General features: G+C 41.2%; 1 protein-coding gene across 2 annotated transcripts in view; it reads left to right on the plus strand.

Annotated features, from left to right (window-relative positions):
- The window catches only part of septin15 (septin 15), a 57,942-nt gene that overhangs the window by 14,368 nt on the left and 27,902 nt on the right, over nucleotides 1-15,672 (plus strand). For both annotated transcript variants that reach the window (XM_073472257.1, XM_073472258.1), the window contains exon 3: nucleotides 15,537-15,643. In XM_073472257.1, coding sequence (XP_073328358.1) covers nucleotides 15,537-15,643 — 107 coding nt within the window. The remainder of the gene's footprint in view (nucleotides 1-15,536; nucleotides 15,644-15,672) is intronic.

Genomic DNA, 15,672 nt, shown 5'->3' on the forward strand with positions numbered 1-15,672 from the left:
GTTGGTGGCGTAGGTGGACCAGAAGTTCAGACTTCAGATTGACCACTGCTTGACTTGAACTGAGAGATGGATTTTTAAAAAAAAGTTTAGTTGTATGTAGTTGTAGTTGTATGTATATAAATTTCAGAGTGGTAAATATTGCACTAACCAGCACAGAACATGCAGCACAACACCCTTGATTTTTCTGCTGTGATGTAAATACACCTTTAGTCTTGACACTTCACAATAAATGCCACATACCACCAGGCTGCAGACCAGTCTCTCTCCTCTGTAAATACAGTAATAGTTTATGTAATAGCTTACATAATATTTAACTATAAAAATGTCATCTATTACATCATATGTTACCATCCCTATAAATCCAAGTCTACCATATGAAAGTCTTAGGAAAATTGGACTGACACAAGCACAGCTCATTTAATGTCATTACAGGTGTTTTTGTAACAGCTGTCAATGGTAAAACGATTTGTGTTGTCCCCATTGGTGCAACATGTTTAAAGGTCCAGTGTGTAGGATTTAGTTGTATCTATCTAGAGCCAGCATTTGGTTTGTCCCTTCTTGGCTATTGTAGAAACATGGTGGTGCAACATGGTGGACTGTTAAAGAGGACCTGCTCCCTCTGTAGATACAAAAGGCTCATTGTAAGGTTACAAAAAACACAATGATTGTTACTTTCAGGTGATTATACGCTTATAACGAAAAAAATATTATGAATATTCCATTTATTAAATCGCCGAAATTCTACACACAGCACCTTTTTAAATATCAAACTGTATAGAGCAGTATAAAATGATTTTATACAAATATTTCTGTTTCCTGTTGTGTGTTCATTTTTTCCTTAAATCTCTAACCTAGTTTATAGGCATAACAGGACGTTCATTCACTAGTCAAGGCCCGTGAATTAAGCAGCCAGTGAAGTGCTGGATGAGCCTGAATCTCTTTCAGTCCAGTAGTAGTTGTCTGTATACTAAGTCAGTATCTGTTTATCTTCCTCACTGATCCTTGTGTGTATGTGTGATTGTAAGACTGTTTGCTGGTCTGTCTTGCTCGCTACCCTGTGGTTGTTGTTGTACTTCTCTAAGCTTGTGTGTGTGTGTGTCTGTGTGTCTGTGTGTCTGTGTGTCTGTGTGTCTGTCTGTGTGTCTGTCTGTGTGTCTGTCTGTGTGTGTGTGTGTGTGTGTGTGTGTGTGTGTGTGTGTCCAGATAAGACGGTCTGACAGGCTTAGGATTGACCGCCTTGCCTACTGACCTTGCAGAAAGGAGTGAGTGAAGGAAGGCTTTGGTGTAGTTAATCTGCTGGCTTAACCAGATACGTTAATACACACACCAAGCACACATACTCACTTACTCTCTCCCTCTCTCTCACGCACACACACACACTGTTTCAATGTGTTGACCCATGTGTATGAAACGTACCTCACTCATATTTCTTTTCATCTCTTAGTCACTGTTCTACACAACTCACTTTTTCATAAAGGCTTAGAATGAAGGATTCAACTTCACCCAGCTACTGTCACTGTTTCACCATTCAGTGTGATCTGAAACAAAGAAAAGAACAAACTGTGGGTGTTCACGTGACAAAGAAACTGGTGAAGCTCTCAGACACACCATCCACAGTCTGAACGTGCTGGCATGTGGCAATTGGTGGCTAAGTGCAATTCCTCATCTTGAATTTCAGTTCTCTCAAACTGCACGTACATCTTCAAGCTGTCCTTGTGTTGCCGAACAGTACTTAACTTGAAACTTGACCTCTGATGCTTAAGGTTCATGGATTGTGGTTTTCATGCAGCTTCAGAAATATGTGATTTTCGTAAGAATACCTTCTGTTCCCTAAAAGGGTTTAAACATCTTGACTTTGAGCACTGCTCATAGAGGAGGAGTAATGTCTTGAAAAATGATACAGCAGAATATGCAAATCATCAGATCTTCATATATATTTTTTCAGGACATAGTCCAATTGCAGTCTGCCAATTATGGCAGCAAGAGATATTTTGCTGTCCTCAAATAGTATTAAGAACTAATTTCCCCCCCGTTTGCTTTTTCCACTAAATCAAGTCAAATCAGATTTCGGACTAAAATATTTTCATCTTATTGTCATCTTTCTTGTCTTTTTTGGGGGGGAACCTTTGTCTTAGCTGGGATTGTTTCAAAGTTAAAATGTGGCAATTACTGTAGTTGATTCAAACATGTAGAACTAGAATGGTGCTCAGTAGCACCCACTGGCCAATGCCCAAAAGTCCCCTTTTGTACTTCCTCATAGATACCAGCCACCTAAATTTGTCAGATTCCATTAATGCATGCAAAAATAATAAAAAAGTGAGGAAAAAATTCATGGATCCATCCCTTTTTCTGGATCCGCAGCAAAAGTTAATTGGGTCTATTCTGGGTCGAGACCCATCCTCTGTCCAAGTTTTATGGAAATCTGTGTGACCTGCTGACAAACTAACCAACAACCCACATCCATAACCACAGTTGGTATCCTCAGCAAATTAAACAATTACAATTACGATTGTGATGTGTTTTTGTCTCCCAAAGGACTCAAAACATCTGCCCCATAAAAGTTTTTAAAAAATGTAAGTTTATTAAAAGTTTATTCTTTACTTCATTTGGAAACATTTAACATTTTGAGCCCAAATTAGCTCTTTGTCAGGTACAGAGGAGCATTTTGACTTGTTGTTACAAGAAAGACACAGGTGCACTTGGTAACATTAATACTGGCTGCATTCCATTCGGTTATGTCACCACCAGTGCTGCGGTATTGAGTTTACGGGATGGAATGGAACAGAGCCATCGTTCATGTTATTAGTTCCACCTTTGCTTTTCCTGCTATGACAAGCCAACAAGTCTGCTGGGAAAAAGGCCAACTAAAGAAGCACTGTTACATTCAAGACTGAAGGATCATTTACTCTATTCAGAGGAACTTTTAACAGCCTGAAATCTGATCAGATATCTGAAACATTTTTTAGCTAAAATGGCAAAGTGTATGTAAGTTACCTAAACTATTTACCTTGAATATCTTTCATTAGAACACAGTCTAATACAATATTAGGTATGGCCTGAAAATATCTTTCGAGTTGACCCAGAAATCTCTATTATATGAATGAAACTCAGATTAAGTTTTTTTAGTTTTCTAATGATTGTCAAGTTACTGTAATTCCTTGATAGGACTTGCTTTGGGGAAGATTTAATATCTTGCAGTCTTGTGCATGAGTGACGGTAATACTAGAGAAATAAGGAGTGTGAGATTGACAGGCATTTTAATACAGCACCGGCAGTGACGTGGGCATTGTCATCTAGTGAAGAAAAAGCTGAGCCTAAATGGCAACACACACTGCAGTGTCTGATGGCATCTGAGTCATTGGGATTCGCCACTCCCTGTTTCATCACCTGTAAACTTTCAGTAATTTTTTTACATTTGCTCCTGGGCAAATGACTGGATGGTTGAATTGCCTATTATACTGTTACATTGTACAGGTGTTGTTTTTATTGTTTCGACACCCTGTATAATGCATTATGGGGTTCACACAGCTGTGCTTTATGGCTATAAAAACCAGGTTATTCTTGCAAGCTGTGCACAGTTTCACAAATGCCAAACTCTAGCGTCAAATCCAAGGATGACAAGTTGATGCTTGTGTCCTGTTGCAGCAAAATGTTCCCATGTCACCTCATAGATAGTCTTGCTTAACCAGACTTATCTCCACACTAGGTTTTGGCACTGTTACAGTGCTGGAAAATGTCTGGCTTAACTCATTATCATTAACTATTGTAGTTGAAACCAATCATAATTATCTTAGGGAGTAGAATTCAGACTGAAATAGTCTTATACCCACAGCCTACGTCCTATGAGTCACGTGATGGCATGAAATTAGTTGTCTTTGAGGTAGTCTAAGACTAGCAGCTTCCCCACTTTTGCACTTGGACATCATGCAACACTTGTTGCTTAATTTTTGGCCTTCTTCATAGTTTTCATCATCAGATACATCCTTGATTAGCCAGAAACTTCTTGGATCTTGGATCTTGGGTCTGTCTAGGACACATGGTCTTTTTCCATATACAACTGCTGGCCTGGCTTTACTCGGTTCAACTCAGCACGGCACCCCAGTGCAGCAAGGATTTGCATTTCCACTACAACTAGGCTACCTGCTTGAAGGTGTCTCTTAGACTAATGACGCATTTGTCTCGATCCCCACAGTACTATGAAAGAATCACCGCTAACAAAGTGCCTCAGCTAATTTGGTTACAAACACGTTTGTCTGTGCTTGGCTCAGCGCCACCTGCAAAACTGGTGAACAGTTAATCGGTGCGGCTCAGTTTGACTCTCTGTAGCCAAAAGTGCTAATGGAAAAATGGACTGAGAAAAGTCTCAGTGCTCTATAAATACATCATGATACCCAGAAACGCCACTTCCTGGTGACTAAGCAGGCCAGCTGAAAGTTATAAAATGATGTCAAAGTCTGTAGTTCTGTATTCTCCTGTCTGATCTCTGTCCTAGATCTGTGGTCAGTATGTATTAAGTCATCCATGTTACAGCAGGACAGGCCTCGTCATCATCGCTGGACAGCATCCTGTTTACAAACCTACTTCACAAAGACTCCTCATTGCCTCAGGGCACAACACACAGCATGGGCTACTCTGCCACTGTGTATGTGCATGTGTTGATGGGGTCGTGCACATGTGCATGTTCATGCATGCTCAGTCAAACCACTGCAGGCAGGTCTCTCTCGCTTTTTCCTCAGTCTTTCTTTTTGCTTTGCTCCAGTTCTCTGTGTCTCTATTTTGAGATGCACATGTCTGCCATGACCCAGCACGTGCCAATTCTGTCAGATTTAGTCTCCGGCTCGGCGGATCGCAGCAGAACACTCACTATCTAATTTTAAAAAACCTGAGGAAAGTGGGCTGTGTCCCTCCAAGGTTCCTGTAACCAGTGCATGTGGACCGCCACTGTCAGGCAGAGTGCTGACACAGTTTAGGGTTGGATTCTGACTCTTCCATAGACTCTGCTGGCCTTGCAGATCCTTATCTTTTGCCAAAACACTGACCTTTGGCCCCTGTTTCTGCCAGTCCCATTAAGCCTCAACAATGGAGAATTATCTTGTCCAACAGTCTGGTGTTCAACAAACACAACTTCTCTCACCGCCTGTCTGTGACTCTGCTGTTCTTTCCTTCATGCCTGTATGTTCCCCAGATGTCTCATTTCACACTTTCTGATTCAGGTCTCACACATGTCTGTTTGTGTGTGTGTGTGTGTGTGTGTGTGTGTGTGTGTGTGTGTGTGTGTGTGTGAGTGTGAGTGTTGGGTGCTAGTTAGTAGGCCTGTCAGGATGTGAGGGGGCCAGCTGCTGCCTGAGGGTTGAGAGAGAGGGGGAGACAGAATGGGAGAAAAAGAGGGAGGAATGTCAGGAATCCCATGGGAAGCCCACTGTGGTCATTTGTGTGTTTGTTTTTCTGCCTCTCACAGTCCAGCTTGCCATAGTTCTTTCAACATGTTCATATTTAATATGCAGGGTTTTCATTCTGTACAACGGTGCAATGTGCTACTGTTAAACAATTAGTAAGCATCAATAAGCCAGTCAGATTTCTGGTGTTTCAGTTGGACTGTCCATTCAGTCCTTTTATTCAGGAAGTCTCACTGAGGTCAAGATCTCTTTTGCAAGAGAGAAAATACAGAGACCCAGCTTTACACCAATAACAGACACTGTAAAATATCATCAAGTAACTTCAAAGTCCCTCAGAGGAATGGTTGTCTTAATCTTCAGTTTGTGTTGCAGTTCGTATGGGTAGTCGTCACTTCTAAAGCTAAGATATCCTGTGATCTGGTGAAAAGCTTATTTGTTTTGAATTATGGAATTATTCATCTATCTGATCTGTGCAGTAAACCAGTTGAGATAGATGTTTGTGCTCAGTTTTTCACCTGACTTTTAGTTAATCCAAGTTAAAACAGTCCAACATGAAGGTCTTTCAAAATAAAGGTATAAACCGCATCCTGAATTTAGAATAACTGTAATGAGTTAAACAAATATTTGATGATTAATCATTTTGCCAAAATATTGACAGTCAGAATCCCATCTTGTGTTGTAATCGTGTTGCTGACCCACAATGCATCGTTGCTCAAAATTACGTCACGTTATCACTATCAGTAAATAGCGGACCCTGTCTGGCTCTCACTCTCGGAGGGATATGCTGTTTTCCGAGGGGAAGTTCACCAAAGACTCTGTCGAGAGGGCTGACCGGCTTGTGGTGACTTTTCCACATTAAAAGTGGTGATTTTTTTTCTATATAAGTTTCTCTTTTATTTTGAACATCTTTTTCAATACCATCAAAACGTCACACTAGGGCTTGGCAATATGGCTTTAAAATAATATCATGATATTTTAAGGCCATATTGCAATACTCGATATATACCTTGATATTTTTAATTACTAAAAAGCACTTCATTAATGCTAAGACTGGCAACAAAATTAGCCATCACAATATTTTTGACCAAATAGGCCCTACAATGATATTGATATTGCAACAGTATTGAAGGGATGATTATTGATACCTTCAAAAAATACTGACACAATGTGATTTTTGATAAATAGTCATCATGTATGTGGATATAATGTATAAGGGCTTAGATGAAGTGCTTGTGCGCTTAGAGAAAAAACGTTGCATGTGTGTCTTGTCTCCATGTCAACAAATTCTTGACAACCACCGCTGTATGATCGACACTGCCCCTTTGTGGTTTTCTGTCGATTTGCTTTTTATTTGACATCGGGACATTACAGCAAGGAGGATGTGGGTGTATGACATGATCCATAGGAGACAAAAATATGGTGAATATCACCTTGGCCAGGAAAAAGAAAAAGAGCAACAGTGACATCACCAGCGCCTTCCCGAAAAGTTGAGAGATTTTCAACTCGAAGCGCTCGGAGTGGCCGCACAAAAAAGGAGGGGAGCACAGAAAAGAAGCTAGGCACTGCGATGATGCTGGCGCTCTGAACAAGATGCAGTCACAGGCCTTGGTGGGTAAAGAGTAGTGTTTGAACAGGTAGAACAGGCTGGTAAGTTTTGAAAGTGACATCACATTACTGTAATGCAGCCTTTAAAACACAACTAAGATGATGTATAGTCCCATATCACGATAACAATATAAGATAGCGTCCTGCTTACACTTTCACAGACGTGGTTTTGCCTCTGTTACAGCGTGAGAGTGAGGAAGGAAGTTGGAGAATGTGACTAAACATACCACGAATAAAACTTTGTATAGATTAGCTCGTCCGTGAACATTTCTGCCTGAGTGACAGTGAGATAGATTTTCATCATGGTGGTTGTTTAACAATGAAAACAACAACTTCCGCCGTTCCACACCATGCCTAATGTTTTGATTGAGAGACCCCTCATAGCAGAACTGATGTTTCCTGCTCATATTTGAGTTATAAAATCCCAGCGCACTACGGACCGCCTCTCCTGTCGGCTGCTGACAGAGCAGGCCCAGCTCTACACATTTTGATGCCCCAGGGGAGATTAGGATTTGGTGCCCCCACATTGCAGCTTCTCTTCATCAATTACCACCATCGCATGTTGTTAGTTTTAATGGGACCTGGGACTCACTCAAATGACTACCTGTGGTTACCTGAGGACTCACTGCATGGAAAATCAACAACACAGATCATATACATACTTTAAGGCTAGATGAAGGAGGAGATGGTGTATCCTTTTCCTAATGATTACAGGAAAACTAAAGTTGATAATAAGGATTGTTTTCAAAGGTTCTGTTTTTCTATTGTGCATCATGGTTTAATTATAATGCAATGGCAAAATTGGACAAGACAGGAAAAACAACATGCCCCACAAATGATTCAGTCTCCCACCGGAGCAATAGATAATCAATTTTGGTGGGTTTTTTTGCCCACATGTGTTGCACCATCTATGAGCAGCCTGGAAAACTTAGAACAGCTGTAAGAGTGAGGACTTGTGAGGAAGCATGAAAAGATTACCCCATGTATGGTATAATGAGTGTCATACTAACACTATAAGTGTTGAGGTACAAAACAGACAGTAGGAATGGAGAAGAGAAATGGGACAAAATGGAGTGTCGTTGGAGGCTAAGTGACACAGAGCTTTAGAGAGATGGACCGATTGCTCACTGTTGGAGAGGAAGAGAAACAGCAGGGATGAGCTGGAAGGGTTAGCCATCCATCACTGACGTTCAGGTCATTAGTCTATTTACAGAGAGCTGGCACTGCGCTTCCACTTGTCATGTGGAACCAATATTTAATTAAAGCTGAACGAGGGAGGCTAATTGGGACGGACCTGACCTCAGGGGGTTTAGACTACTGCAGTGACTGAGCATAGCATACGTCACACTATGCGCCTCTCTGTCAGAGAAACAAAGCTGTTATCTTCACTCCAAATCCACCACTGTTCAGACATCAATAACCAAACTTATTGTTTTTACAGCATTTAACTTTACCTTAGAATTGGTATACCTGTTGCCCCTTTAAATTCAATCGAGCCTAATCCAACATAAAAATCGATAGCCCTATATCACTCAAAATGTAAAATCACCCATAACTGCTGAACCTGCTGAATTTAGGCTCACCAGATCTAGGATCAGCACCTATAGTTAATGGAAATATATTCTGGACAGAGAACCATCCTTCATTCAAGTTTTGTTGAAATTCATTCTGTACTTATTTTGTAATTCTGCTGACAAACCAACCAACCAACAGACATGGGTGAAAACGACCTCCTTGGAGGAGGTAATAAAACTCTGGATAGGTCACTGAGTAAAAAGACAGGCTGTCTAACAACGCCTCACTGCTGTGTTTGTGACAAACATTGCAGTGTTTGTGAAACCTGTTCAGTTCAGTTAGGACAGCCAACATACTGTTTGTTGAGGATTTACTGAGATGTTTGGTCAGCGGGACGTTTGGATGAGCTCTGGCCAGTTTTTGATCAGGACTTGTGGTTGAAGTGTTTAGATTATTTTCGACCACTGTCTGGACTTTTGTGATGACAGATCTCAGTATCACATCTGTTTCACAGACGAGACTGGGCAAGTCTGGTTCAGCAAAACCAGGACAGAGAGCCTGTGAAGAACAGAAACTGAAGCCTTTGACTTATGATTTTCTGTCCTGATATGACACTATGACCCTGCTTTTACACAGGTGAAGCATTTTGGTGAGATTTACACAGAAGATGAACAGAAATGTCAGGAAGATATAGAGCAACACTGTCAGGATGTAGGGCAGTCTTCCCTAGAACAGGTGGTGTGACATTGAAAAAAACGTGTAGTTTGTGTAATCAATCAAAACAAATGATAGCTAAATAGGTCAGTCAGTATTTTGAGGCAATGCAGAATAAGGGTCATTAAATCAAATTTTACTTAACTTTGTATTGGATGATATGACACAAGGTGAATGTATTTCGTATGGGAGTTTCAATCTATGAAGTGTCTGTTTTAACTTGTGCAGTGTTTTCATATGCTCCGTTGATCTAAAGTAAAATAACTCACGATACATCTGTGTCCCATCTGTGACTCCCAGCAACCATTACTGGGCTTGCCATGGAGGTCTGTTTGAGTGTTGGCTATACACTAGAAGTATTACACTTTGACAAAGGAGTGACAAAAACTAAAAAAAGATGTGCTGTGGGTGCATTTAAATATCGTTGGTCTGTATGAAACACTCTTAGTTGTTGCCAAAAGCTCATAGAGCACTTTTTCATTATTGTTCACATAAGAAAGTCGATTTCTATCTCCTCCAATTCAGAATCCATTCATAAATGTCAATGTCAGTGTTAAGAACATGATGTTGAGAGAACGAAAAAAAATCAAATCAACTGCGAGGACAGTGCAGCACCCAGAAAGTTTACAGCACGCACACGCTAGAGTTATCTTGAAGTTCATCTTCAAATAAGGCAGCAGTTGCAAGCGTTTTTTTATTTAATGACTGGATAATTACCTGTGCAAGATGAACATTATGCACATTATGAAAGGTGCAGCAGAGAGGCTGCTCTAACTGCTGTACTTACAACGCTGATAACACACCCCCTTATTTTGTTATTGATATACAGGCGTGACTGTTAGATGCTTTCCAATTCATTAATTGATGCTGTTAATTTGCTGAAATACAATATGAAACACAACTTTTTATTTAAAAAAAAGTTAAGGACACCAGTGAATAGTTTAGCACACAGTATACTGAAGACTTGGAAACCCAGGAATCAGAATCCAATCAAATTGTGACATTGCCAAAGATTCACACCCCTATTATTGTTGTCCAATGTCCAACGTGAGAGGTCTTGCTTGAACGACTAACCCTACAGAATTATCACCTGTCACTGCCTCTTTTGAGCATTTTAGTGCCATTCAGCTCGTTGTTTTGGTACTACAGCCTACAGTGTTATTGCTTCAGTTGGGTGTCATCACTCCAGTTGGACTCCAAGTAACTGTTTGTAGCTATAAACTAATTACTAACATATTTGTCAGGTCAACTTTATAAAGTGATAGAATGTCAGTGTTAATATGTTATGCTGCTCTAGAGAGGCCCCTGCAAAAAAATTATATTGTTTGAATGTCGCCCTAGATAACTGGAACAAAGTGCTTGCTAAGTAGCTGGCATAGTCACTTCAAAAAGGAGCCAATCTGAAGTGTAACCGTCATTAATACTGAATGAAAGAAGGCGATGGCTACCTGACCAAATACAATATTAAGCCATCTGATTTGCTGAAATGAACTATGTCTGTAATAAAAACCAGATTATCATAGCATCTTAAACACAACTGTTGTTGCACAAGAGCTTAGGACCCTTCAACTTGATTCCCGGGGGTTTTATGTTGTGAAAGCTATCTACAGGACTCCAGTTACAGAAACCTTTATGCATAACTGCTGATATTTCAACTGGCTACATTTGAAATGTGAAGTGGTTTTCCAGTCATACCAGTTAATCCATCATTGGATGAAATGTTCAATTTTTTTATGGTTAACTAAAATTGATGTTCCAGCTGCAGCCTCCATGTGAGTGCAGCCTTTGTTAGGTTAAACTTTTCACTTCATTTCCTGCTGTTTGTTTTGTTGAGTTTGCAACAGTGGTGACACTTACCCACCAACAGATGTACCGAAAGACACACATACACAAACACACTTAGCTGCTCCCCTCTACGTTTAGATAACCCTCCTCCTTTGCAGGACTGGAAGCAATTTGCCCAGCACTGAGTAGGAGGGTTTCGTACATCTGTGCTATCTCGTCATGAAATGGCCTTTTGTGTATTCATGTGTGTGCATGTTCTTGACCTCTACCTCCGAACAGTCCATCAAACGGGTGAGTCGTCTGGAGTCTGGCTTTGGAGGCTGAGGAGACACTGAGACGATTTGTGTTCATAACTCACACAGGGACAGAATATCATCCGTTACTGAGCAAACACACACAGGGGGCAGAATGAGGGGTTAAGAAAGGCTAAAGACTGGAATCCACCGGGGCTTCACTCCACGTCCACATGGACTGATGGAGTACACAGATGTCCTTTAGAAAGTTAAAATGAAAGCACCCTGCAGATGTTCACCTTCAGCAGGTGGCTGACTTTTATTGGGAATAAAAAGAGAATAAATATTGTATCCATAGAATGTAGCGAGTAGGTAGAATAAATTATGAGAACTCTGTCATTTCAATGATATGTAATAATAATAATAATAATAATAATAATAACAATAATAAACTTTATTTATAAAGCACCTCTCAAAACCAAAGTTACAAGGTGCCTCACAGGCAGACATTAAAATACACGAGATAAACAGGCAGATAAAAGACAGGTATATTAAGATGTTAAAATAACCACAATATAAACAAGTTTAAAAACAAGTAAACTAAATGGAATTTAAAAAGCACACCAGTTAGGAGAAGGCCATAAGATAAAGGAAAGTTTTAAGTGATAATTTAAAGGTGGACACCAGTGAATTCCAAAGTTTAGGGGCCTGAACAGCAAAGGCCCGATCGCTCTTCGTAACAAGGCGTGATTCAGGAACAGCAGAAGGTTCCAGCCAGAGGATCTCAAACAGCAATCGGGCTTATGAAAAGTTAAAAGATCACAAATGTAAGGTGGCGCCTGACCATGTAGGGCTTTAGAAACAAGGAATAAAATCTTAAAATCAATTCTAAATCTAACTGGTAACCAGTGAAGGTCAGCAAGAATTGGGGTCACTTCTGCTAGAGCCAGTTAAAATCCAAGCAGCAGCATTTTGAATTAACTGAAGCCTATGAAAGTTTACCTTACTGATACCAGAGTACAGTGCATTACATTAGTCGAGTCTTGAGGTTATGAACGCATGAATAACTTTTTCTAAATCTGAAAAATAGAGAAGGGGTGTCACCTCAGAGATCTGTCTAAGCTGATAGAAACCAGACTAACAAGATTAATGTTGTATTTGCTGATTATCTGACCCAGTGGGAGTAAGTAGATCAAACATAGCAAGCGACCTAAAATGGAAGACTGAGGAACCCCAAATGTGAGGGAGGTGCTTGAGGAAGAGGACTTACCGATTTTAACGGGAAAGGATCTTTTTGTTAGGTAAGCAGTAAACCAGCCTAATGCCACATTGCAGATGCCAACAAAATGTTGTGGTCGACTGTATCAAAAGCTGAGCTCAGATCAAGAAGAATTAAAACTGAGAGGGAGAGGGAGAGAGAGTAGAGGGCATGCAACAATGGAAGAGTTAAGTGAAGGACTGATAACAATTGATTGTCTTGAAAAGGACTGGAGTTGTGACCCTGGGAGGAGATGAGATGTGAGAAATACTGAAATATAGCGTTTTAGACAGCAACTTGGTAGGATGACATTAGATTTTTGAGCGCAGCATGAGAGAGTCAAGAAGTTCATTTTTCTTCCTCTTGCGCTCTGCTCGTCTGCATTGCCTTTTTAAAAGCCTCACATCCTCATTAATCCAGGACAGAAAAGGTGGTTTAGCTTTTTTATATTTAAAGGGTGCTATGGAATTTAAAATGGTCGAGCAGGTGCTGTTAAAAATGTTTAAAATTTCATCAACAGAGTGCGAATTATGAACAGAAGGAGCTAAGGGGCTGACCACTAAGTGAAGGTTTGGCAAAAACTGATTCAGAGTTTGGAGGGCGAGAGAGGATCTGATAAGGTTGCATGAGGGAGAGCGGGAGAGAGCAGCCTGAAAAAGTATGGCCATGTGGTCGGACAGTGCAAAATCAACTATATTCACTTTTTTAACACGCAAGTCATGAGTAAGAACAAGGTCCAGGGTGTGACCCTCAGCATGCGTGGGTTGCTCCACAAACTTAAACATTATGAAAGATAAAAAATCTGAAAACTCTTGAATAAAATGAGAAGTGGAATTTGGGGGCCTGTAAATTAAAACACGTAAAACGGACCATTTGTCTTTAAAATAAAGCTAAGAATCTCAAAAGATGAGCAGCGAAAATGATCTTTGAGGATAACTGCTACCCCGCCACCCTGGCTTGTCAGTCTTGGTTGGTGGAGGAGGGAGAACCAGGGGGACGGGCCTCAACGAAGGAACACAGTCACCAGGAGTGAGCCAAGCGTCAGTAATCATAAAAAAGTCAATGTTCATGGTCATATAAAATCCTGACAGACAAAGGACTTATTGGTGAGTGAGCGGACACTGATTAGACAAAAAGTGAGGGTAGGGTACTAGTGGGGGGGGGGTTCGTTGCAGTAGTCCTGATATTAATAACACTTCTACTGAGAGGACAGGAGAGATCTTGGAGTATTACATTGTCTCATAGTAATTCTGACAGGAATGGGAGATACTAGGCTGGGTGACAAACAGCCGCTGCCAGCAGGAGCCACTTGTCAGAAGCTTTAGAAGAGCTGAAATGTGGGGAGTGGTCCTGCTGGGTAACAAGTCAAACATTATTAAAAGCAATGTAATTGATACAATTAGAGATTAGCTCAGTAGTTCCCTTCTTATTTGGATGAAGAGCATCTGACTTAAAAAGATCATGTCTGGTCCAAATGGTGTCAAAATGACTGATTAAACCACGTCCACTAGCCGTAGTAAGATTTTTCAACCATAGGTGAAGGCTGAAAAGACGACTGAAACATTCAGAGCTATGAGACAGACAGGGAATAGGACCAGAAAAAATAAATTTCTTTCCCTTTCAATAGTAGTTGCCAGGGATTAAAGCTCAAATTGTATTTTGATTGACTTTCTGTGCCGGGTATCGTTTGTGCCAGTGTTCTCTATCACAGATTGAACTGAGGGATGAATGTCAATGAGAGTAGGAACAAGTTCTATAAAGTCCAACGTTAATTCTCCTTTAAAGACGGTAGGTAACAGCACCAAGTAGCTTTACAGATCTGAGAATAGAGTCATCAATAATTAGGACATCAGGAAGCTCCAGAGAGGGGTTGCTAGTGTAAACACACAGTTTAGGGTGCAGTTGTCGGACGGTGTCTGTCATGCAGGTAGGACACACCTGTTTTTTTTAGGGTTAATCAGCTTGGGGGCCAGTGTCCGGTGTGAGCACGCCACAGTTGTTGCCGGCAGGCAGGTGGTACTGGAGGAGCACCGTTGGAGGGCGCAGACTGTCACGGGTCCTAGGAGCTCACCTCGCTGGAGGTGGTGATATACTTAACAACCTCTGTATGACATCAGACAATGGGTGGATGGACTTTTGCCATACCTTTTGGGATTCTAGCCACACCCAGGACACACACTTACACTGAAAAGCCATGACGAAGTACATTCTGCATAATACACTGTAACCCCCTCAAGCTACTGTGTATACACCCTGGGTTGGAGTTCGGTCACAAATTACTGGGGTAGTGGCAGCTTTAGAATTCCAAAGCCTGAAAAGCAGCGGGATGGTGCAGTGGGAGTCAGTCAGAGGTCTTGCTAGGACAAGCAGCCCTCCTTCTCTCCAACCACATGCTCCTCCAACCCTTTTCAAGAGACACGAGCCAGATGCTCAGCCATTAATCACAGTATTGTGTGTGAGAGAGAGCGTATGCAATGTGTATGTTTGGACTGGCTGTGCTCTTTGTCAAGTAAATGTTAACTCTGCGTGTTTGTGCGACTGCTGCCCCTAACATCAGAACAGGAGCAGAGAATGGAAAGTTGGCACAGTAAGGAGAGAAACAGGACGATTGATATGTAAGGGAAGCTTTTATTGAAAGGAACGGAGGAAGAGTGGGTGAATGGGGTGGATGGTGAGGGTAAGAGTGAGCGGGAGGTGAAGAGGAAATGTTTTATCCCCTCTATCTGAAAGCTTTTCTTGCTGGCAGACACGCTTCTGACCTTTTCCCTCGCAGACAATGAATCTACTTTATTTTTCTGCTCCAGCCCCGTCCCTCCAGGGTGTGTGTGTGTGTGTGTGTGTGTGTGTGTGTGTGTGTGTGTGTGTGTGTGTGTGTGTGTGTGTGTGTGTGTGTGTGTGTGTGTGTGTGTGTGTGTGTGTGTGTGTGTAGTTAACATGTGGTCATCTGTCTTTCCATGTGCTCATATCAGATATAATATAGAGACGGCACTAAATCAGCACTTAAACTGAAATTTATGTGTGTGTCCTCAGGTGAATCTGGTCTTGGGAAATCGACACTCATCAACTCCCTGTTCCTGACTGACTTGTACTCCAAGGATTACCCTGGGCCCTCCCAGCGCATCAAGAAGACTGTGCAGGTGATTACAGATTAATTTGGTATCACATC

Source organism: Pagrus major, chromosome 8, assembly GCF_040436345.1.
Source record: "Pagrus major chromosome 8, Pma_NU_1.0".
Classification (NCBI taxonomy): domain Eukaryota; kingdom Metazoa; phylum Chordata; class Actinopteri; order Spariformes; family Sparidae; genus Pagrus; species Pagrus major.